Genomic DNA, 23,767 nt, shown 5'->3' with positions numbered 1-23,767 from the left:
GGATGAGGAACTTGATAAGATATCAAGGGTGAGAGGATTTCTCTAAACCGGCTTAGCAGGATTCTTGCTAAAACTGGCCTCTGTCGGCCGGACAAGGAGGGGACAGACTCGAAGGCCTAGCGGAGGCCTCGTCAAGAAGAGGGCTCAGAGCCGCCTAACTGAAGCTTGGTCAGGAAGAGAGTTTTGTCAGCATGTGGCAGTTTCGGTATGCACAGCCTCAGTCGTTCCTGGTGTTTCTCTTTCCGGAGACCCTCTGTCTCCTTCAGAGAATAACCTCTAGGCTTCCCTTGGGGTGATGGTGGGAGGGAGGTGGCGCTTGCCCAGCTGTGTGCTGTGTGTACGGCTGGCGTTAGGAAGTCTTTTTCTCAAACAGCTTTCCCCTAGCCTCCCTGACGCTAGACCCCTCTTTTCACCCTTGCTTCGGTGGTGTAACTGGGTTATCTTTCCCCATCCCAGATTTGGGGTTTGGCTCTTAGGTTTGCTAAGTCAGTTAGCACACCGGCCGCTCGCTTCCCAGCTTCCAGAATGGCGTTGCTGTCGTCTCCTCTTGGGCTGTCCCCCTCCTTGTGCACTGATGTCTTTAACTTAAAGACTCTTTTTACTGTAGATTTAGGGGTTTGAGGAAGGAGCGGCGTTGGATGTGTAGCTTTAAATCTGTTATCTTAACTGGGAAGCTGCAGGAAATGGTTCAAAATGGGAAAACAATTTAAATAGTTCAAGGAAATTTTGACATTCTTTTTTGACTTTGTGGGTTTTGCTTCCCTGTGATTTTTTTTCAGATACCTCATGATTCCTAAATGATCCCTCATGACTATTCTGTAATTTCCCTTTGTATTTAGAACTATCACAAGACCATTTACTTGAAATTTAGTGGCGGCTTCGAACAAGGGATACGGGGGACTGTAAGGGAAGAGGTGTCGCTGGCATCTGTTGGGTGCCGTTAGAATGGGGATCTCAACTTTACGTCACTTAATCCTCATAGCAATTCTGTAAGGTAAGCGATATTGTCACGTATGGGTAAGGATAAAGATATTGATCAGAGAGATTAAGTAACTTACTTAAGAGCTAGTCAGACAGTGGTGGAGCTTAGTTTCAAGTCTAGGTTTTAAGACCTTTCAAGTCTTTCTAGGATAGCATCTCCTTCTACTCCTCCCAAACTGTGTGCACAGTTCATTCAGTCACTCGGTGAAGGTTGGGTTGCCTGCTCTGTGCTGGGCCTTGGTGACACATGAGGGCTAGGCCATGCCCTGATACAACAGGAATGTCATGATCAGACTGACTTTCAGTAGGGTTTCTGGTGATCTGTGCATACTGACAAGAGTAGGAACAGGCGGCTAAGTTAGTTACAGGAGTCCTGGTAAAAGGCCATGTTGGGTTTGACCAGGAAGGCAGAGCAGATCCAGAGAAGTGGGTGGATTTGAGATACCCTGTTGGAGGTGGAGCCGACAGGATGAGGCGGTGATAGGGGTTTGGAAGGAGCTGGAAGAATTGAGGATGACTCTGGGTTTGATTTGAAATGAATGTTGTTGGTGCCTTTAGTGATATAATGAACGTGGTGGAACAGACTAATAATATAATAATAACAATGTTACATCTGTTAGATATCTCCATGAGGAGGTGTCCAGTATGCAAGTTAAACACCTGGGAACTCAGTGGTGCTGTGTAGGCTGGAGAAGTCAATTTGGGCATCATTTACATATAGATTCCATTTAAAGCATGGGACTAGATATGGTTATTTAGGGAAGGTGTGTGGATGTAGGTGTGTGAAGGTGCGGCAACGCAGATCTGAAGCAGTGTTACTCATTCACTTCTGTGGAGAACCCTCAGTTAACTTCTTAACACTGAATGGCACTTAAACCTAGTCGCATTCACTGCGTGGGGACAGCAGAAGCCATCAGGTAGCCATGGCATGGAAGACATTAACTAGCAAGCACGTTGCAGACTTGCCAATAGTTAGCAGTTTTTAGATTGAACTATATACCAGACATCCTTGTCTTCCGTGAGAGACTAGGCCTGGTGGGAACACCCATGTGGGAAATCCCAGATCTGAGAACGCCATACAAGAGGCGAGTTACGGCACATGCGTCTTCTTCAAGTGTAGATAAGTAAGGAAAAGTAAGTTCCCGCTGAGGTGCTGAAACTAGGACGTCTGGGATCGCTCACTAGGTGATTCATTATAACACGTTAGTCTCACAGAATCCAAGCTCATTAAAATTAAACATTTTATATGTTATGGACCCTTTGGGATACTCTCAAAAGACAGAATTGTAAACGTTAGGTCTGAGAATGCCAAGCATGAAAGCAGCTTTCTAGGAATACTTGAAAAACTAGCCTGGAATTCAAACTAGGCAAAACCTGGAAACAATCTAAACGTTCGTGTCCAGGACAGCAGGTAGACAACTGTGGCATGTGATTCAGTGGGTTAGTGTACACAGCAGCTTGGCTGAACGTCAGAACATTCTGTTGGATGAAAGAAACCGTACACAGAAGCATGCGTGCTGAACAGTGGGTGCTTGTGGAGGTAGGGATTGACCAGAAGGAGGCACAGGGGAACTTTCTGGTGAGATGGAAAGGTTCTGTCTGTTGATTTGGGGTGTTTGTTGAACGGGTATGTCCACGTGTGGAAACTCATCAACTTGTATCCTTAGAATTTGTACATTTCACTGTATGTAAGTTTTACTGCAGAAAAGAAATAAGAAGGCGACAAAGCAGTAAGCTCAGCGGTTCTGTGGGCATCCCTCCAGGGCGCACAGGGGTGGGGCCTGTAGTCTCAGCCTGTCAGGGAAAGTCTCCCAGAGGAAGTAACCTCTCCTGTGTCTCATTTCTATCCCTTAGGTCTAAGATAGACTTACTGTTCAAGTCTTAGCTAACTCCACACCATAACATCTCTTCTTCGGATGACTGTTTAATTTATTGTGCAATCTGGAAGACTTCAGGCAGTAAAAAGGAGCGCTAGTGTAAATTACAGTGGGCAAGAGGTTAAAAACTGTGACCGTTGCTCTCTCTTTCTGCGCTGCTCAAAGTGTAGCTGGTTCTCACTGTGGTCACCACCGAAGGAAGACGGTGGCAAAGCAGGTGTTCCCGGCGGGCAGAGCAGCCTCTGCTTGGTCCCTCTGTACAGGCGGTACAGGGGGGTGGGTGCAGCGGGATGGCAGGGGGCGGGGATTACCCGTGCAGGGGTGCTCGTGTGTTTCTAAGAGTCGCGATTTACATGTTAACTGAAAAAAAAGATTGTTATCTTTTTTCATTTGCAGAGTTACTCACGTTGCTTTGTTCGTTCCTTTGAAACAGGAGATAGTGGATAAGCTCCCTTCAGAAATGGAGGACGGGAAGCCCGTTTGGGCACCGCACCCTACGGATGGATTTCAGATGGGCAATATCGTGGATATTGGCCCTGACAGCTTAACGATTGAACCCTTGAACCAAAAAGGCAAGGTAAGAAGTTCCTCAGAAAGATTTCAAAATTTGATTTGTGTCTGTAGGTATCTCCCTTTTTCAATGAAGTAGGTATTTTTTTAGCACAGTATAGGGGAAAGCAGTTTTCTGGTCAGTGAATCCTAGTTTTCTCCTGAGTTGTGTGATTAAATCAGAAGTGCATACCCTAGGGGGAAAATGGTGTCCCGTCGTAAAATCAGACAGTAATTTAGTGAGCCTTTCATTAGCATATTCTTAAGAAGAAATAGCTATATAACAAAATATAAACAATAACATTTTTTATTCCTTAAGCCGTATAACTAAAGTTATGAATATATCTGTGCTGTATTCAACATGTTACCAAGTAAAAATATAAAAAGTGAATGGGATTATGTTATGAAATTTTGCTTTTTGCTTTAGCTCCCGGATAATTCTTTTTTTAATCTTTTTTTATTGAAGTATAGTTGATTTACAATGTTGTGTTAATTTCTGCTGTACAGCAAAGTGATTCAGGTATACACATAAACACACTTTTTAAAAATATTCTTTTCCATTATGGCTTATCACAGGATATTGAATATAGTTCTCTGTGCTGTACAGTAGGACCTTATTTATTTATTTATTTTAAAGTTTATTTATTTTATTTTTGGCTGTGTTGGGTCTTAATTGCTGCGCGCGGGCTTTCTCTAGTTGAGGTGAGCGGGGGCTACTCTTTGTTGCGGTGCGCGGGCTTCTCATTGCAGTGGCTTCTCTTGTTGCAGAGCACGGGCTCTAGGTGCGTGGGCTTCAGTAGTTGTGGCACGCAGGCTTCAGTAGTTGTGGCTCGCGGGCTCTAGAGCGCAGGCTCAGTAGTTGTGGCACATGGGCTCAGTTGCTCCACGGCATTTGGGATCTTCGCGGACCAGGGATCCAACCCATGTCCCCTGCATTGGCAGGCGGATTCTTAACCACTGCGCCACCAGGGAAGCCCGGACCTTGTTGTTTATCCATTCTATATATAATAGCTTACATCTGCTGTTAATTATTTTTTAAAAAGCTTTTTATTTACTTAAATTTATTATCATGTGATTGTAGTAAAAATATTTCTATTAAATAAAGATATTTAAGTCTTAAACATAACTGTCTGTTATTATTTTTGTTGTAATGGTACTTTTTAAAACATAAAAGCATACTTTAATTTTGTATACATGGTATCTATTTCCTTTTAGGCTTAGACATAGACTAGACAATATAACAAAATGAAAGTATGGGGGAAAAGTGACTTGGAGTCTTTTCAGCCTTCCTGGGGACTGTAGGGCCTGTTTTGTGGGAGAGCTTAACACTTTTCAGTTTAATAAATGTTCCCGTTAAACAGAACCTCTGACTAAATTAAATTTGTTGATGTCATTTCTGTTTACTTTAGACTCTGCCAGTGTTCATGAATAATTTATGTTCTACTGATACATGGTTAACTAATGCCATATGACTGCCATCCTTCTGGGAACCTTAGAAAAACAAGGTGGATCTCTCATGAGGTCCCTTCACAGAGAAAACTATTCTGTTACTGTAAACAACCCAGGAACCTAAATGCATAATATATAATCTGCCATGTTAGCGGCGGCCAATTAAAGATACCCTCAGGAAAGAAAAGACAAAGTGTTTCTAGTTTTTCCTCTTATTAACAAGTACCTATTTGTACTTACAATGCAGTACATGTTCTAAAAAAAGAAAGAATTAAAAAAAAAAACTCAAATTATTTTTATATATTTGAAGTTGTAGGGGAGGAAAAATTTTCCTGTACCCTTTTGGGTCTCTGGCTGGGCCTGAAAATTAAATGGACATAAGACACATTCACAGTAGGAAAGCATACAACTTTTATCAGATTTTTACATGTACATAGCAGCCTTCACAAGAGAATGAAGAATTGAAGAAGTGACCAGAGCAGGAAGCTTTTATATCTTTTAGACAAAGAAACAATACATTTGTGAAGAATTGATAAGACAAAGGGGTCTGGGCTAGGGGTGGTAAATGGTGGAGAAGTGGTTAGGAAGATAAGGGTTAGTCTGACAAGGCAAGGTTTGTTTGTACAGATTTCTCTTGGTCTCCATTCCCTCCGCTGGTGATAAGAATGTCTTCTTTCCTCCTGGTAGAGCGAGGGCACCTCACACGTGGGAGTTTTATCTCCTGCTCTCAGGAATAAAAAGGGTCAGAGTGCCCTTCTTACATCTGTTGTTTGTCAAGTGCCTTTAACTCAAGATAATCAATATGCCAAAGTAGCATGTTTTGGGGTGACAGAAATTCAGTGAGCCTTTCATTATCTTTCAAAGTCTGTTTTTCATTTTTCTTTAACATATCTTATAAGCACAGTAAATCAAAGGCCCCAAATGAAATGAAAAGTATGTTTCCTACTTATATTTCGTTATATGTATTCTTTTATATCCATAAGTAACAAAATAATTCAGTTCAGGGATAGAAGAAACTTTATTTACGGGTATATGTTTTTTTTATAGTTTAAGTATTTTGTGCTTTCAACTGTGCCTTATTAGTATTAATCAGGTGCACACATAGAACCAATAAAAACACTTAAAATTCAAGTTGTGGAGTCATGAAAACTTTATGGATCATAGATTATTTATAAACTAAAGTTGAAGCTTCTTTTCACAAAATCTTTTTGAAAGTTAACAAATTCTCAGGGATTTCTTTTCATCTTAATCCCCTCCCTGCCCCCACTTTCTGATCAGGGTCTTAATAAATTGTAAAGTGTCATAACAACCGTGTGGTTAAAAAGATCCGTAAGAGAAGCAGTCTTTTGCGTAGATGATTCATGGAGTAGAGATCATCAGCATTTAAAAATGAAGGAAGTGCGTAAAGCAGCGACAAGTCAAGTACATCTGTTTGCTGATACAGTGGAAGCATAGAAGAGGGAGTGATGAGCTCTAGTGGGGAACCTGTCTTTGTTGATAGCAGTGCCTTTTAAAGTTTTTCAGTCGTGGCCCGTCGTAAGAAATAGATTTGAAATCGCATTAGGTATATGTATTATTCATGTGTGTGTACGTGTGTATTGACGACAGATAGATTTTACATGTCAACAAGTGTATGTATCATGTGTGAGTGTATTCAAATGCAACATCCTTACCATATGTGATGCATTCTGATGTTTTCTAATATCTTTTATTGTGTTAAAAATGCCATCTTGAACCTCTCAATTGATTTCATGTTCCATATTTGCAGCGGACTGGCCTGCAGGCTAAAGCCCTAAACACATGGCATTTAAGGGTCTACATTTCCTTTTCCCTGTCTATGTTGCTAGTCTTGTCTTTTGTCAACCAGCAGTCTCCCCCTCATTCTCTTGCCCTTATGCTTATTAGTCTTACGTGTCTTTCTCCTCCTCTTCCAGCCTCCCTCCCAGGGTTTATCAGGTCCTCAGGGAGCCAGGTGGTGCTGGGCTCTGTGTGTCGCTGTGAGCAGCGACACACAGAGCCTGGAATGCCGCTCTCCGCAGCTCTGTGCTTATTTAGCAAATACTAACTCACCTCTCAGGAGTGACTGAGGTCACCTCCTTTATGAAATTTTTCCACGGACGCCCTGTCTCTTCCTCCTCCTCCCATGCAGTGGAGTTGACTGTTGACTACTCTTTCCTTTGAGGAGTGGTATCCCTTCTTAGCCTCCCGTAACGCTATTGGAGACATTTGTTTACATTTCTCCCCTTCCCTGCTAGACTGTAATCTTCTCTCGAGTGCAGGGGCTGTTTTCTTTGTCCATGTTGTCATGAAGCTGGATGCACTGTGTTTGCTGGGTGGTAGGTGTTTACTGTGATCTCTTGATAGGAGAAAAAGCCTCCTTCCTCCTAGAGAAAACAATTGCCTTAATGAAACAAGTTTCCTCCTTGTCACTGAGTAGGTAGTAAAGGGGAGAAGAAGATGGGGGGCTGGCTGGTGATCACTTGGGGGGTGAAAAAGGATCGAGAGAAACTATCTTTTAGACTCATTACAGGCCTTTCAGCCCCAAGATTATTAACCTTCCCATTCTAGGAACTCTGTGTCCTGCACCCCATTTATGCAGCCAACACCTGGAGTCTGGGGAGGCTTTAGCCCCATTGCTGAGGCTGTGAAAGTGGCACGTAGATCTGTGACATTAGCAGTTATTTCTGAACGTGTTTCTCCTGTAGAATCATTGTTATAAATTGTGGATTGTTTTATAGTACCATAATATACTCAATGTACATTATGGATTAGTTCTGAATTTGTGATTTATCCTTTAAACCTTTCCTCATTTATACCATTAAGAACATGTGTAGTGGGTTCCAAATAATTAACTGCTAGAGTTTTCAGGGCATAACAGTTTTCTAATTTGGGTATGACTTTGAATTGAGGTAACACTAGCAGCCTGGATTTTCCTCTGTGAACTATAGCAGTAGCCTTGTCTTATACTCTTGCATATATATACATATACAGACCTACAAATATTCTAAAATAATTGAACAGGTTTTCCTTAGAGATTGGTTTGATATGGATGGAAGCTTCAACCACAGGAGTAACTGTAATTGTTTGAGAAATAGAAATGTATAGGTAACTATTAGAATGGCATGGAGAAAATTTAATTCTCTTTAGATGTAATTTGAGATCATTTCTTCTCTCTTACAAGATACTATCTTAATTCTAGAGTTTCTGCCATAGTATTTAAATGATATAATAAACACCAACTTATTCATGGATATCTGTAATATTATGGACCTAATAGTTTTGGATACTGTTTATATTTTTGACACATTCCTGTGCAGGAATTTGTGTCTAATGTGTTTTACTCAGACAATAGCATTAATTAAATTATGGTCTGTTGGTGTTATCTGATTGATTGGATGTTACTTTTTTCCTTTTTTAAAACAATAAAATTGCTGTATACCTAAACATTAAAATTTTTATTTTTTTAAAAAGTTGTTCAATAGCATACCTATGTAAACTTATTAATATACTTCTTGTTTTGTCCCACTCTAGGTGTTACAGCACAGGTTTTGTTTTTGTTTTATTGATTTCCGTTATTGATTTCATGTTCATAGTAATAATGGATAATATATGTGAGTAATGACTTGTTTAGTAGTAGGATCTTGTATTACATTTTAATGAAGAGCATATTATTGCCATTATTTCAATGTATGCCGTCAGTTAAGCTCCTTTATCTTTCTTACTATTTGTAAGCTTCTCGTTTAATGAGCTCTTGTTTTGCTTTTTAGACATTTCTGGCTCTCATAAACCAAGTGTTCCCTGCAGAAGAGGACAGTAAAAAAGATGTGGAAGATAACTGTAAGTATCAATTAAAAAACTAGTTCCCATCATAGAAAAGGGAACTGTTCCTTCAAAAAGTACGTGAGTGATTATGTTACAGGGCACACTGTCCTTGTTCAGAAGAAATGTTGCCTTTTGACCTGAAGGTTCCGGGGCCCCACAGTCCTAGATGCATTGTTCTCTCACATTTGCACTTTGGTGAAGGGGTCTCCTGAATATCTTTTTAGTGTTAACTCAGTTGTGTAAATACAGCGAATGGTAATCATTTACTAACTATGAAGCCTGAACTAAAGATCTCTTGGTTTTATGTTTTTTGTTTTTGTTTTTTTGAACCTCTGAATCATCTGGAATCAGATGATTTTTATAGTTGTATATGTGGTTCAGTAATTTGGAAGTTGAGTCAAGAGGACCCATTTAGTGTCGCCCTTTGAAGGAAACAGACATTAAAAAAAAATACTACGTAATAAGTACTAATTGAAAATTGATTTCAGAACGTTGGATTAAAGTGCAACATTAATTCGACGTACAACTAACTATCTTAGAATTTTTGGTGAAAAAATACTGTATCCAGAGCAATAGGCCATGTTTATTCTTACATTTTCAAGATAAAGCGGTAATCATGTTTCCTTTTTTATGTGGCGATATTTAAGAATCATGTCCAGTTGTCCTGGGTTTCGTTAAATGTATCTGGCATTAAAAACTCTGCAATTAAGTAAGAGAGGTAGGAGAGAGGAATATATTTTGTCCTTATTGGTTTTCTCTGGAGTTCGCATTTGAGTAAGCCTGTGAGATCCCCCTGTGTGACGTGGAATGCAGGAGTAATGGGGGAGCCCCGAGTTCAGATTCTGACTGTGCTATTAGGAAGCTGTGTGCCCGTAGGCAGTTCCTCTCTCCCCTTTGAGCTTCTCGTCTGGAAAACAGGAGTAATGATTTTTATGTTTCGTGCTTAGAGATGATACATTTAAAATGCTTGGTGCAGCGCCTGACCTCTCACAGCCTCTCAATAGACGGTATCTGTTGTTATTAGGTGTAAGAGACAGGGAGAAAAAATGGGGCGCTCCCTTCCTTTCCAAAATTGCTAGAGAGTTTGTCTGATGGGATAATATTTTTCTGAACAGCAATCAGAACAACAGCAGAAAGGAACGAGATTCTATCGTATGTAAAATAAGAGAAAATTCTTTTCTGTTAAAACTTGCTAGGGTATTCGGAATTGGAATCAGTCCTTTTCATATATCAAAATAATGTTTTCTGGTTTATGTATCCACATAGAGCTAAACATAATAAATGATGTCGAATTACTTTTAATCCCTCTCTTAAATATTTTAAAGCAGTCTCCCTCTGATTGTTTCATGGTGGTGGACTTGTCTAACCGTGCAGTTTCCCTGGTCTTGGTGGAGATGTGCTGCTTCTTGCAGGTGTTGACTTTGGTGATGCCAGACGGCAGGAATGTTGCTGAGGATGTACCTGTCCTCACCGCACAGTCCAGCCCTACCTGATGTCCCCTTTCTGAAACCACATCACGAACGCAGCTCTAACGGTTGAGTTTAGAATGCAGGTTTTCCAGCGAAAGTGGTTCCGTCACTTAGTAGTTTAGTCCTTTTGCCTGAGGCTTGGTTGCCCACTACACCACTGTCCTCCGCCAAGTGACGCATGGCGTTGTTTGTTTGGGTCTCACGTGCGTATTTCTAAAATCCTTTCCTCTTCTCTGCATCACGGTAATAATGTAATGATAAAAAGCTTGATGTCTATAGAACATCCTGAACTATGTGATAAAGGTTCTGTTGAAACAGACCCACGAGTTGACTTCTGGTAGTGCCCTCGTAATATAGCAGAATTTATTACCTTTAGTTTTAGCTCCAGGTTTTCTATGTGAAGGGTTTTATGTGTGGAGTTTAGTATGTTAACTTTGCCTTTTTACTTGACTCTTGAGGATTAATGCCAGAATAGGAAAGTAGTTCAGGGATGTGAGGTTGGTAATTAAAATAAGCAATTTTTTGTGCTAATTTTTAAGCTACTGTTACTTACATGGCATGTAATAATCTTCGTGAATGATCCCTGTTAGAAGTCGAGAATAATAAAGTATAAACTATAATATTGGAAAGAATCCCCGAAGTTGCCTGGTTCAGTCTCTTTTTCAGTAATGGAATGACTTCTACAGCAGTGTAACGATAGAATTGATTGACATCTACTGTGTTGAAGTTGTTTGTGGGTTCTTTTTTTTCTCTCAGCGAACCAGAACTGTAACAAATAAGTAGAATCTTAAATGCTTAGATAACTCCCTAGTCAGATTCCTAAATTTAATAATTGAGTGATATCTAGTCTTCATTAGAAACTTTTGGTGTCCTCAGTATATATTAATTATACCAAAATTCTTCTTACGGAGTTTATAAAGAAACAAAGACGTTCATTCTTTTATTATGTCTTATTTAAAAATTTTTGATATCGAGTGTACAGTTAAATCAATGAATAGTTAGGCATAAAAGGCGAACAGCTCGCCGAAAGTATTGCATGTCAGTAGCCCCACCAAGTAGCCCTGGGGTGGCCACTACGAGAGGAGGGGAGGAGGGAATTCGGTGGAGCAGGAGGTGATTTCCAAGACCCTCTGAGCATCCCTAGGTCGTGCCTTCAGGGATGCAAAGGCCACTGAGACTTAGCATTTCCCATTCTGGCAAGCTGAGGGTCGTACATGTTCCTTTCTGTCTTTCCTTTTCTGTGTCTTTATTTAAATGGAGTAGTCTGAGTAGCATAATTTAAGAGGAAGACCCTCTGGTCCAAATTTTTATTGTCATTGGCAGATATTTCAGCAGTGAGGGATTTTTTTTTTTTAACGTCTTTATTGGAGTATAATTGCTTTACAGTGTTGTGTTAGTTTCTGCTGTATAACAAAGTGAATCAGCTATGTGTATACATATATCCCCATATCTCCTCCCTCTTGCATCTCCCTCCCTCCCACCCTCCCTATCCCACCCCTCCAGGTGGTCACAAAGCACAGAGCTGATCTCCCTGTGCTATGCGGCTGCTTCCCACCAGCTATCTGTTTTACATTTGGTAGTGTATATGTGTCCATGCCACTCTCTCACTTCGTCCCAGCTTACCCTTCCCCCTCCCCATGTCCTCAGGTCCATTCTCTACGTCTGTGTCTTTATTCCTGTCCTGCCCCTAGGGTCTTAAGAACCATTTGTTTTTTAGATTCCATATATATGCGTTAGCATACGGTATTTGTTTTTCTCTTTCTGACTTACTTCACTCTGTATGACAGACTCTACGTCCATCCACCTCACTACAAATGACTCAATTTCGTTTCTTTTTTTGGCTGAGTAATATTCCATTGTATATATGTGCCACACCTTCTTTATCCATCCATCTGTCGGTGGGCAGCAGTGGGGGATTTATTTGGTTGGATTACCAGGTATCCCTGAGAAGGCTGGTGGCGAGTATGGGAGGAGGTAGAGAAAGAAGGGCGAGCAGCCGTCCGCATGCCACGTAGGTTCGTATGATTAGCTCTTCTAGGGGAGCCGTGTCGTGGCATTAGGCCTTCTTACTTACAGGAAGCAGAGAGAGTAGCATCACGCAGCCGGGCAGTTTCAGAGGAAGCTGAGCGATGGGCGAGCGGTTCGATGTTGTGCTTTGCGTAAGGAAAGGCAGCTTGTAGATCAAGCTCCTGGGGACGGGGGTGGAAGAAGCGCAGGGGTATAGAAAGTAGGGGACCGAAGCCCACACGAGATACCCCCTGCCGCCTGCCTTCTCCACATCTTTCCTCAACTGAAAGGAGGGCTGCACTTCAACTGTCAGGGGCCTCCACCCACTTCTTACTCTGTATTTTTCTGCTGTAAGTGGCATTAGAAAACAGTGAGGCCCGTGTCCTTGCGGTGTGAACTGGCTGCGTCGTGTGAGTGCAGAAGCACGGGCAGTCTGTTGAGGCAGGTAGAGCAACGGGCTCTTGTTTGACAGAATTGGTCGGGTGTTGCATTGTAGGTTTTATATATACATACAGTGTAGGCATATATACAACTTCAGTGAGGGATCAAGCAAACAAGCAAATGAATCAGGCAGGGCCCTGCCCTCAGGGATCCGGTATAGAAGCCAAAACCAGATATACAGAACTGTCATCACAAGACTGGCATCCTGTGGTAAGCCCCATAACGAAAGTACAGAGGAGCAAGTAATCCTAGTGGTGGTGGGGTAGTGAGAATGGGGAGGTGTCATTTGAGGGATAGTCTTTGAACTGACCTTAAAGGATAGGTAGATTTTTGATACCTAGAAATACAGAGGTGCAGCCCAATGCATGCATGATAGTTGAGTTTGGTAAATGGTTTAGTCTGCCTGCAGGTTAGACCATATTAAAGGGAGTTATGGAAAATTATATGAAAAGGTCAGTTGAATGCAGGTTTACTAAGGGCCTTGAATATCAGACTTGAACATGGATTTGGTAGTTGACGGAGACCCACTGCTGAGTTTTGAGGAAGAGAGAGGTTTAGTCAGGGCTCTAGTGTGGTTAGATTAATGCACTGAGCAATCTGGGTTAGAGAGGAGAGAGACTGCGGCAGTAGACAAGTGAGAGGCTGCTGTGATTACAGAAGAGGTGGCGACGCCTAAACTGGGATTGGGGCTGTGGAAATGGAAGGAAAGGAGAGACATTTCAGAGACTCAGATTGTGCTAATTTTGAGTGCCTACCATGAAGCTGGTGCTGTGCTATACTTTATCACATGTATAAAGACTTGGAAATGGGCTTAGAGCAAGGAGGGGGAGAGAGGATGGTCCTAGTATAGACTAAGGCTTGCAGAATAGATGAGTGAGAAACGGTGGTGCTGATAATGGAAGCAGAGTGGCTGGGGGAAGAGTGGGCTTGTCTGCTCAAGTGCGTGGTAGCAACGTGGAAATGGAGCTCAGGGGACTGAGGGCCGGGGCAGTAGATCAGGCTGGGAGAACAGGATGTGTCAGAGCGTTAGGAGGACAGACGTTAGAAAAACAAGATTTCTACCCTGATGCTGCTGTCAGTTAGCTGCATATCCTGGTTTAAGACGTACAGATTTCTTCAGGATTCTTGTTTAGTCTGTCAGTCGTGAGGCACTGCCTGAATGACACGATCCCTTCCCATTCTAAAATTTTATCTTTTGTGTTTTTCCTGTAAAATTCTGAGCATCAGATGGGATTAGTGTCGTCTACTAATCTTTTTTGTGTCAAAATGTATTAAAATCAGCACTATCTAAAGTAGTTCTTTTTTTCCACTTGAATTGTCCTCGGTTTTTTGTACTCACCTGGTACTAACTAGAGGTACTCACCTCGCTGGAAATTTATTGTTTAAAAATATCACTGTCACACATATGTAAACTAGATACATTTTAAATCAGCCTCTGGGGTTTACATGTACCAGGAAAAAAGATGGAATTAAATCTAACGTTAACAGGTGAATTTTAGCTTGGATCAGAGTGATTCAGATTAAGATGGCATTGCTTTATTTTACTTTCTTTCTTCAAATGTCTGATGATTTACAAATTTTCCGTCTCAGGTTCATTAATGTATTTGAATGAAGCCACACTGCTCCACAATATCAAAGTTCGATACAGTAAGGACAGAATTTACGTAAGTATTTTACCTGTACGTTAAGTTTTTGTGCGAATAATTATTTTACGTGCTACTGTTTGATTCTGTCGAACTTGAGATTTTCTAACAGGAAATCGTACTTGATCTGAGCCTGCTGAACGGAGGGTGAGCTCCGTGAGGATAAGGATTCTTTTCTGATTTATTGCTCTAACACCAGGGCTTAGACCACACATGGTACATAGTAGGCACTTAATAAATATTTGCAGAATGAAATGATGAATGCAGAGCATCATCTAATATCATTCAGACTTAAAACTATCCAATATGGATATTTTAAAAAACAAACACTAATTATTTTGAGTTTTGATTTTTTAACTTTTGGCATATATCTGTAGATCTGTTTAATTGATGCAGTTTCCACATTGTTCTGCAAAACGTTTAAGGCAGACTATAAGGCATACGTATTGAAATTAAAAACTTGGAAGACAAAACAGTGTGAATTAGAATAGAAGGCAGTACGTGAGGAAATATCAAGAACACTGAAATGCTGATCACAGAGCCTGAATAGTTGCAATATTTCATTCCAAATAGATAACTTACCCTAAAAACCCAGGATACTTAAAAATGAAAGACAATGCTTTTAATGGAAATAGGGTTTGTACCAAATCATTCAGATGGATACTTAACTAGTCTGTTTTAATTATAATGATTCATTGGGCACATATGAGTTCTGTATATCCCTTTGTTGGCTGGAGGTAAATTACCGCACTGTAGGCCTCCTGTTATAAAGATGGGACTCTTCATTATTTTTGAACGAAGAAAACACATAGCTTCTTTGACACTTCCTAGATCAAGTGACATTCTTAATCTTTTATATCGCTATCAATTTGCCTAATTGTACTTACTTAATTCTGACTAAATTACCTTTAGTCTTTTCCATCTGTCCAAGTAATGACAGCTGGGAAATAGAACTAATCTAGTCTTTTCCAGAAGAGTTTACTTGCTGTCTTTCGGTTATACATAGTTATTAAGTCTTTCCTTTCCTCCTTGATTTTTCTCAAAATCAACTAAATAGTGTATTTCGGTTAATATATATATATACACACACACACACACACACACACACACACACATATATATATATACGGCTATTCTTATTTAAAAATATATTTAGAAGCAAAATTCACTTGATCAGCATACTAATATTGAGTATCTAATGTGTGCTAAATGTTGTTTTAGGTACTAAAATAATAAAAATTTTAAAAATTTGTTTGTTAAAGCAGCTTAACTTGTAATAAGTCAGTAAAAGTTGATTTAGATGTAACCATCTTTCAAGTAGAACTGGCCACTATTTTTTCTTTACATGTCTAACATCACTTGGTGGTAGTGGAACAATCTTATTTATTTGAGAAAATTTTAATTGTTTTAATATCTTTTTCTTGAAGTTTACAAATTTTAAGTTACCTTTACAGAATGATCTTATTCAAAGAAATTGAGATACTTTGTTTTTATTTGGGATGTTTATAGGAAAGCTTCACACCCATGGGATTTTTGTTGGTCTTTTAAGGCTTCCTGTGCTGCAGTGGTGCTACGTTTGCTGACTGTGACCATTGATAGCTGAAGGTTTACATGCAGAATTCATTGTACTTTCAAAAAAATTAGTTTTCTTTTTTTCACATTATGTTTAGTTGACCTGCAAGTCTTTGCTAAATCCCATGCTTGATAGAAATAATTACCTATTTGTGAAATTTAAGTTTTTGTTTCTCATGTATAATGTCTGCATCACTCTGGAGAATTTTAAGGTTATTCCTAGCTGTTATTGCCTTCTTTTCCTAAGATGTGTATGCGGTTGTTAGATAGTGTTAGATAGTGGCTGTTTAGGATCATCAGATCCTGTTTGGAAAACCAGTATTTTCAAAGTTAATGAAAGCCGTGACTGGTGGGTTTTTGCCTAGCCAGTTATGCCTTTTAGTTATAAAACCATTAAATATCAGTAATACACAAATAGAGTTATTATTATCATAATATATGCAAGAGAGGCGAGCAGTTCAGAATAGTTTAAATTGGATATTTTTATACGTCTCGCCAACCAGAGTTGCCACCATCCTCCCTTAGATTTGAGTAGAACAATAGCTAACTCACATTTAACATTTCCCTTGGTTACTAAAGTCTCTATTACTTTCCTTTTGTTTCCCATAGAAACATTATTATCGGGAATTTCTTATTTTTTGCCCAACTCCAGGAAACATCTTTGGGAACATTCATGGAATTTTAGATGAGTCGGCTGAGAGTTCGGGGTTTCTGCATCATTTCCCTTCCACAACTAGAAGCAGAAAAGAGAAAAACATGGTCTTGTGTGCCCTAGTTTGGCCAGTAAACCACAACTAATTGCTAAACCACAACTCTCTTTCTACCCACGAGGAATTTTATAAATCCTATTGGTGGCATTTTTCTGGTCTTTTGAAGCCACAGTTAAATTTCAGATTTAAAAGCAAGCTTCACTTGCTCATTAAAGATTTAGCCCGTCAGTATTCTAGGCAATGGTTAGCGCATATGCTGTTTTGCAAAACTCTGGGACCAAGTGAGCTAAATCAGTCCTTGGCTTTCAGTGATGGACATAGGCCTAGAGGGTCCTGTGAGCTATGTTAAACTCTTCAGGGCCTAGAGGGTCCTGTGAGCTATGTTAAACTGTTTAGTAGCAGGGTGAAGAAAGTAGTCTAGGCGAGGAATACAAATTAGCAAAACTCAGGCTGTAGGCATAGAGTAGATGTCATAAGTGGAGTCAACAGAAGGTGTCTGAGATGGAGGTGTAGACTCAGCTCTGCCCATGCAGACCTGGTAGTGATGAACCTGGGAGGGGGGGGGTGGGAGGCGCATGTTTCCTTTGAGGCAAAGGGAGGTCAAGAGAGATGATTTTGATTTTGGATGTGCTGAGCTTTAGATGGCTATGGGTTAAGAAGATGTAAATATTTATTAAGAGTTAGAGAAATATGGGTCCTGTAGAGATCAGGGAATATTTAGGTCCAGAAATGCAGATTTAGGAGTTCTACTTAGAGAGAGAACTGGGGGTGTCTATTTGCTGTGTGTTCTTTCTCCTGTGACCCTTGTTTGGTTTTAAATGTAAACAGTAATTGGAAAATTTTATGTTTATGTCTTTCCCACTTAGACGTATGTGGCCAACATTCTGATTGCAGTGAACCCATACTTTGACATACCTAAAATATATTCTTCAGAAACAATAAAGTCGTACCAAGGAAAATCTCTTGGGACGATGCCACCTCATGTCTTTGCAATTGGTAAGTAATTTAATTGTATCTTAATATTTATTTTTCTTTAAATTGTTCAAATTTACTCCGTTTTTCTTTTGGGTTAATAAGAGAGATACCATGCATTGAATACGTATTTTGGAGGGCTCGTGTGCATCCCGAATGTATCACCACGTCAGGGGCATGTATTCACACAGGGTGGGGAAGATGCTTTTGCGGCCAACTCATGGGGCGGTTGTACCTCATTACCTTTGTTAAAGGCCCGTGTCGTCTTAAGCGCGTCCACCCAGTTGAAAGTAGTTCATAGTAAAAGCTGACCTATTGTTTTCTTCTGACTCCACCTGAAAAGTGTCCTCCTTCCACAACTAGGAAGGAGGCCCGGGCTGTCTGCTGTTACCCAGGTCATCACTAGTGAGCGCGTTACCTGGGCTAGAAAGGAGCTGTGAGCGCAGACGTCTTCCGTGCTTTGCCCCGCATCAGGGCTCTGTACACTGTAAAGGATCGACAGTGATACATGCTTCCTATCTCTGGGGGATCCGTGTGGGAAGGCAGCAACATCTGTCTCTGCCTTTCTCAGGCGCTGTCTCATCTCAAAGCACTTTAGCTCTGAGGAGCAGAGAGGGAGTTATTTGACAGGCGTCCCCCGTAGCTGGTGGCTGCAGGTACAGAGATGTTAGCTAAGCCTTGGGATTCAGACATAGCTGGTTCTGGTTCTTAGTGCAACCAGAACCGTTTTGGTTCTGGTTCTTAGTGCAATTAGTTTCTCTTTGGGCTTTCTCTTTGTACCTGTATTATGGCCTAACCGGGCTTCACCTCTAGATTTGGCTGACCGTGTACTGTGTGCTACTAGGCAAGAGTGAGTGTGTACAGCAAGTCCAGTGCAGCTGCACATTGACTTCTGGTTCTGTGATGCTCTGATGGGCATGGGTGTGTGTTCTATCAGCTGGCTAAATGGTGCAAAATCCTTAGAACCTCAATGTGAGCAAGTTACATGTTTAAAATGTAAATAAACCGGCTTTTGTTTTTAGTTGTTTACTGCTAAAAAAGTTGTTACAACGATTCCACAAAGGTGGGTGGAACAGATTGCTGATAAATTGGTCAAAGGGATGTGAATACTCTTGTGTGTAGTGTGCATTTGGCCCTTAGAGTAAAAGCCATTAGTAGAGCTTTCTTCATTGGTATGGGTAGCACATGTCTGAGGCGAGAAATAGTTGCCTTATAGGGCTAAGTTTGTCAGGACCTAATTTTTAATCAAAATTGTTTTAATTTGAGCCCACTTTAATAGAATTGAATTGTACTCATCTTGTCTGTGGAGTCTTAAAGACATTTTATAGTCTAAATTGTTGGAGTGTAATGCAGATAGTTAAAAATTGTATATATAAATAATCACAAATCTAAAAAATTTAAAGCAGTTAATTTTGCCTGTTTTTGAAATGCTGAAAAATTCTACACGATGTTTAAATTTAATAGTAGTATTACAGGAAAAAACCCACAGATTTATTGTGCAGTTATGCCTTTTTTTTTCTCCAGCAGAAATTTTGGCTGCCAGATTTCTTGATTGGTAGCGGTAGCTCGTTACTTCTTGCTTTTTTCTCCGGGGATGTCATTAGTTATGCATAGTGAGCATTTTTCGTCTCTCTGCAGGTCTGCTCTAGTATTAGGAAAAGCTGAGCCACAGCTCATAATGTGGAGACATTCTAGTACAAACATAAGAGTTGTTTATTTGATTTCATATTACTTAGCTGTCAGGATAACTAGAGAGAACATTTAACGTAAATACCTTTAGAGATGTTTTGAACACTTTTCAATGATTTTATTTAAAAATTTTGGTAACTGTAAACACACATTATAATTTCTTTAGGAGCAAGTGCTTTTTGATAGTAAATGGACTTTCTATCATTTGGAAAATTTTGTATTTAATACACTGTTCATCGCTAATGTATTATTTTGACCCCAGCTGATAAGGCTTTTCGAGACATGAAGGTGCTCAAGATGAGTCAGTCTGTCATTGTATCTGGAGAATCAGGAGCTGGCAAAACGGAAAATACAAAATTTGTTCTAAGGTGAGGAGTATTTATCTGACCTAGAATATTTTGAGCGGGTTGATTTTTCTTAATTGTGGTAAAAAAATATATAACATAAAATTTACCATCTTAACGACTTCTGAGTGTACAGTTCTAGTGCTAAGTATATTCACATTGTTGTTCAGCCAGTCTCCAGAACCTTTCATCTTGCAAAACTAAAACTCTGTACCCGTTAAACAACTCCCCATTTCCCCTGACCCCAACCCCTGGCAACCACCATTCTACTTCCTGCCTCTATGATTTTGACTACTCTAGATACCTTATATAAGTGGATCATATACTTTTTGTTTTTCTGTGGTTGGCTTATCCTCCATAGCATGATGTCCTCGAGGTTCATCCATGTTGTGGCCTGTGTCAGAATTTTCCTCCTTTTTAAGGCTGAGTAATATTCCCTCGTGTGTATGTATCACATTTCGTTTACCCATTCATTCCTCAGTGGGCACTTGGGCACTTGGGTTGCTTCCATCTCTTGGCTCTTGTGAATAGTGTTGCCATGAACATGTTATGAGCAAAGAGTTACAAAGATCTCCTTGAGATTTGAACCCGTTGACTTTGAATACTCTTGCGTGCTTTATGACAGTTTGAAATGGTGGGCTCTATCCCTTTTACAAAAACAGACATGTGGGAGCTAAGCTGCAGACTGTTGAAATCTAGCTCTGACATGCTATTCTCATGAGGATCCTGGAGAAGACCAGTGCTGGTTAGGAAAAGGGAAATCTTGGAATGTTCCTTCAAAATCCAGCCTTTATGTTCTTTTTTCAATAGTCCTGCCATTAGAATGGTTGAAACCATTTTTTTACCTTAAGTTTATGATGATTGGCCTTCTTATTTCTACCTCCCCACAACCCTCCTCCCAGTGTCAAAGATGAATATTTCTGTGTGCAATGTGTGGCATATTTACAACTAAATAGTTGGTTAAAATCAGAATATTCCCAAAAAGTTTTAAAAATAATGCTGATTTAGATGTTAAAGGCCATCCAAATAGAATTTTAAACGTTTAAAAAGCTATAACAGAATAGTAGTTGCATTTAAATATAAAATTTTAAATAAGGCATTCCCGTGCATGATCCAGGTTTAAATTTTAGATGTATTAAATAATATTAAAATTAGAAAGATAATGCAGGCAATATCATTCTCATCCAGCATTTTTTTAATCCTGTATTTTAAACAGATATCTGACTGAATCGTATGGAACCGGTCAAGACATTGATGATAGAATTGTCGAAGGTATTGTTAATTTTTAAAATTCTTATTTTCCATTGTTAGATGTGTACTGAAATTAACTTAGAAGAATCCTCTAAGTGGTCTGGAGTGTTCTCCAGGAGATCCAAAAGACTCTCACATCTCCTACAAATCTTTGCTCAGATGTTATCTTCTCATTTACTTATTGTCTGTTGTCTTCCCCCCTGACCCCATGTACGTGCTAAGAGGGCAGGGATTTTATATATTCCAAACTCCTGGAATAGTGCCTGATACATAGTATATGCTCCATAAATATCTGTCGGATGAATGAGAGGAATATAGGAAGCCCTCCTGCCTCCTGTTTATTTCGTTGACCTTGTTTTTGTAAAGGAGAAAGGGAGAGGGTTATTTGGAAATGAGGTGCTGGGGGAAATCATTTTAAGGAAAGAGTACACTTGGAAGGCAGGAGTCTGTAAATTGACTTCCTCGGGCTGTCAGGGCTTGCTCACCCCTTAGAGTCTTCTCGGATCCTGTTTGGTCTCCGCCGCCGTCACGCTGAGTCTACAGCAACCTCCTGCAGCACAGGTTCCTGTCTGGTCTCCCCTCTTATGGTCTCGCTGCCCTTTAACCTATTCTCTGTGTGGAAGTTGGAATGACCTCTTTTGCTTGAGCCCCTTATTGGCTTCGTATTTCTCTCAAGCTAAAACCCCAAATTCATATCATCACCTCCAGTGCTCTGTGTGGCCTGCCCCACCTCCTCTGGTCTGATTGAGTCGTTGTTCCTCTGCAGCCTTAAGCTTTCGTCACATTGGTCTCCTTTTAGTTCTCTGAGGTGTTTCACGCCTCTTTGGACACTCTTCTCACCCCTTCAGTAAGTATTTAATAATGATGATGATACTGACATGTGTGGGATGTGTTAGGCATTGTCTGATTTGCTTAAAATCTGTTACCTAACTTAAATCTCCGTAGAATACGAGGTAAGTACTATTTTATCCCTGCTTCACAGATGAGAAGGTAAGGTAGAAAGAGTCTAAGTAACTTTCTGAAGAGTAAGTAAGCTCATCAGTTGTGGAAATGGGACATAAACCCAGGCATCTTAACTATATGCTCTACTAGGTGCATATTTTAATATTCTTGACATTTTAAAGAAAAATTCCAGTTGAACAAAAATTTATCAGGGGCCTTTTATGTTCATGCATTTCGCTATATCATGGCAGGCAAATGTTACATACATTTTTTTCACAATTATGTAAAATATGCATGTAGATGAATATAAATTTGACTCTAATAAACATTTTTAAAGTTTGCATCAGTAAGATTTTTCATATTTCTTGATATAAATAGTTTTCTAATTTTTATCTACAGTTCTCACTGTGTTACTGTGACACACCTAGGTATAGTCACAGTAAAGTGCCTTTAGTGAGGGAATTGCCCTTTAAAATTGAATAAATAAAAAACAAATAATGGGTTAATTTAATAAAATACTAATTAATATTCGGACTTGTTTACTTGAGGTACAGATTTGCTTTGAAACCAGATAAGCCTGGTTTCTTCCATGAGAACGTACTGTGCAATGTGTAACGTGCTGTAGTTGAGGACAGTTGGAAAGTGTTATTCCAAATGTCTCTACAGCCCCTTACTGGAGAATAGTTTATGTTAACTGGCAGGGCCATAGAAATCTTTAGGTGAGGAATACATGCTAATATTTCTTTTAGTTTTAATACTTTCTTATTTTAGCAAGTGAAACAACGTGGGAGTGATCTTTAAAAGGGTTTAGTGACTAGTTAAACTTTCTACTGTGGGTAGAATAAGAGAAATGGACTTTAAAAGATTTCATAAGAAATATTCTAGCAATAAACTATGAAGCAATTTATGAGGTTATTGAAGGAATATGTGAGTAAGATTGACACTAATCTGGTATGCTTATAGTTAAGACTGGTGAGTACCAGAATAGACTCTAGGAGCTCTTTTCCAGTCAGGTAGAGAGAGAGAGAGAGAGAGAATGTGTGAAATTATAAAATGAAGACAGTTAAAATTTTACATTTGTTCATTGGAATTTCAAGAACTATTGTTCTGAGAACCTTTCGTAGGTAATTCTGTAAATGCTTATTTGTTAGATTTTGTTGGATGTGCATGTAAAAATGTTAAATCTGGAGGTTTTATTAATGTATATTTTTAAATGTAAGTCAACTAATAACTTATTGCCTGTATTTTGTCACAGGAAGCTTGCTGTTTTCTTTTCTATCATCACTGCTCTTGTAGGGCTGATGTGAAAACCATAACATTTTTAGGGAGTAATTTTTAAAGTTGAGTTATAAATTTTGCAACCTAGTGACTTTTGAAAATTTAGTGTTTCTCATAACACTTACTTTTTTTTTTTTTTAATAAATTTTGAGTAACTTTTCCATCTCTTGCACTTTAATAGGGCCTGCACTAATAGTGGTAGTCAATAAATATTTGTGGGATTTGACATTACAAGTGAGAATACTTGTAATGTATTGTACTTTGACATTACAAGTTTCTGAGAATACTTTTCTAGTTATTTATGTTTATTAATAAATGGAAACATACTATGCATGTTGCTTTGTAATTGTCCTTAATGCCAACTTTCTGATGGCGTATTTTCACTTCTTTTTCAATAGCTAACCCACTCTTAGAAGCCTTTGGAAATGCAAAGACTGTTCGCAACAATAATAGCAGTCGATTTGGGAAATTTGTGGAAATACATTTCAATGAAAAGGTAAGTGAGAGTGAGTTTTGGGGTAATATGTTTGGGGAGTGTTTTTGGAAAATACAGGGAGGGTCTTGATAGAATTGGTGCTGTACTTGAACTCATGGCAAATATATTTAAATTTTCCTCTTTTACTTTTAAACAGTTGGGATAATATATGTGTTCACTGTGATCTCTGTAAATACTATAAACTTACATTTAGTTATCTGTTTTTTCCCCTTTATTTCATAAATTACAACCTCTTTGATAGACAAATGATTATTAGAAAAGATAATTTAACATTG

The 23,767-nt window shown here is 39.4% G+C and overlaps 1 protein-coding gene across 7 annotated transcripts in view; it reads left to right on the top strand.

The window, feature by feature from the left end:
- MYO6 (myosin VI) overlaps positions 1-23,767 on the top strand; it is a 139,759-nt gene that overhangs the window by 43,583 nt on the left and 72,409 nt on the right. For all 7 annotated transcript variants that reach the window (XM_057527753.1, XM_057527752.1, XM_057527751.1 and 4 more), the window contains exons 3-9: positions 3,292-3,435; positions 8,624-8,693; positions 14,186-14,259; positions 17,387-17,516; positions 19,444-19,549; positions 20,742-20,797; positions 23,395-23,492. In XM_057527753.1, coding sequence (XP_057383736.1) covers positions 3,292-3,435; positions 8,624-8,693; positions 14,186-14,259; positions 17,387-17,516; positions 19,444-19,549; positions 20,742-20,797; positions 23,395-23,492 — 678 coding nt within the window. The remainder of the gene's footprint in view (positions 1-3,291; positions 3,436-8,623; positions 8,694-14,185; positions 14,260-17,386; positions 17,517-19,443; positions 19,550-20,741; positions 20,798-23,394; positions 23,493-23,767) is intronic.

The sequence above is a fragment of the Balaenoptera acutorostrata genome, chromosome 14 (genome assembly GCF_949987535.1).
Source record: "Balaenoptera acutorostrata chromosome 14, mBalAcu1.1, whole genome shotgun sequence".
Classification (NCBI taxonomy): Eukaryota; Metazoa; Chordata; class Mammalia; order Artiodactyla; family Balaenopteridae; genus Balaenoptera; species Balaenoptera acutorostrata.
This window is presented reverse-complemented; position numbering and strand designations above follow the sequence as displayed.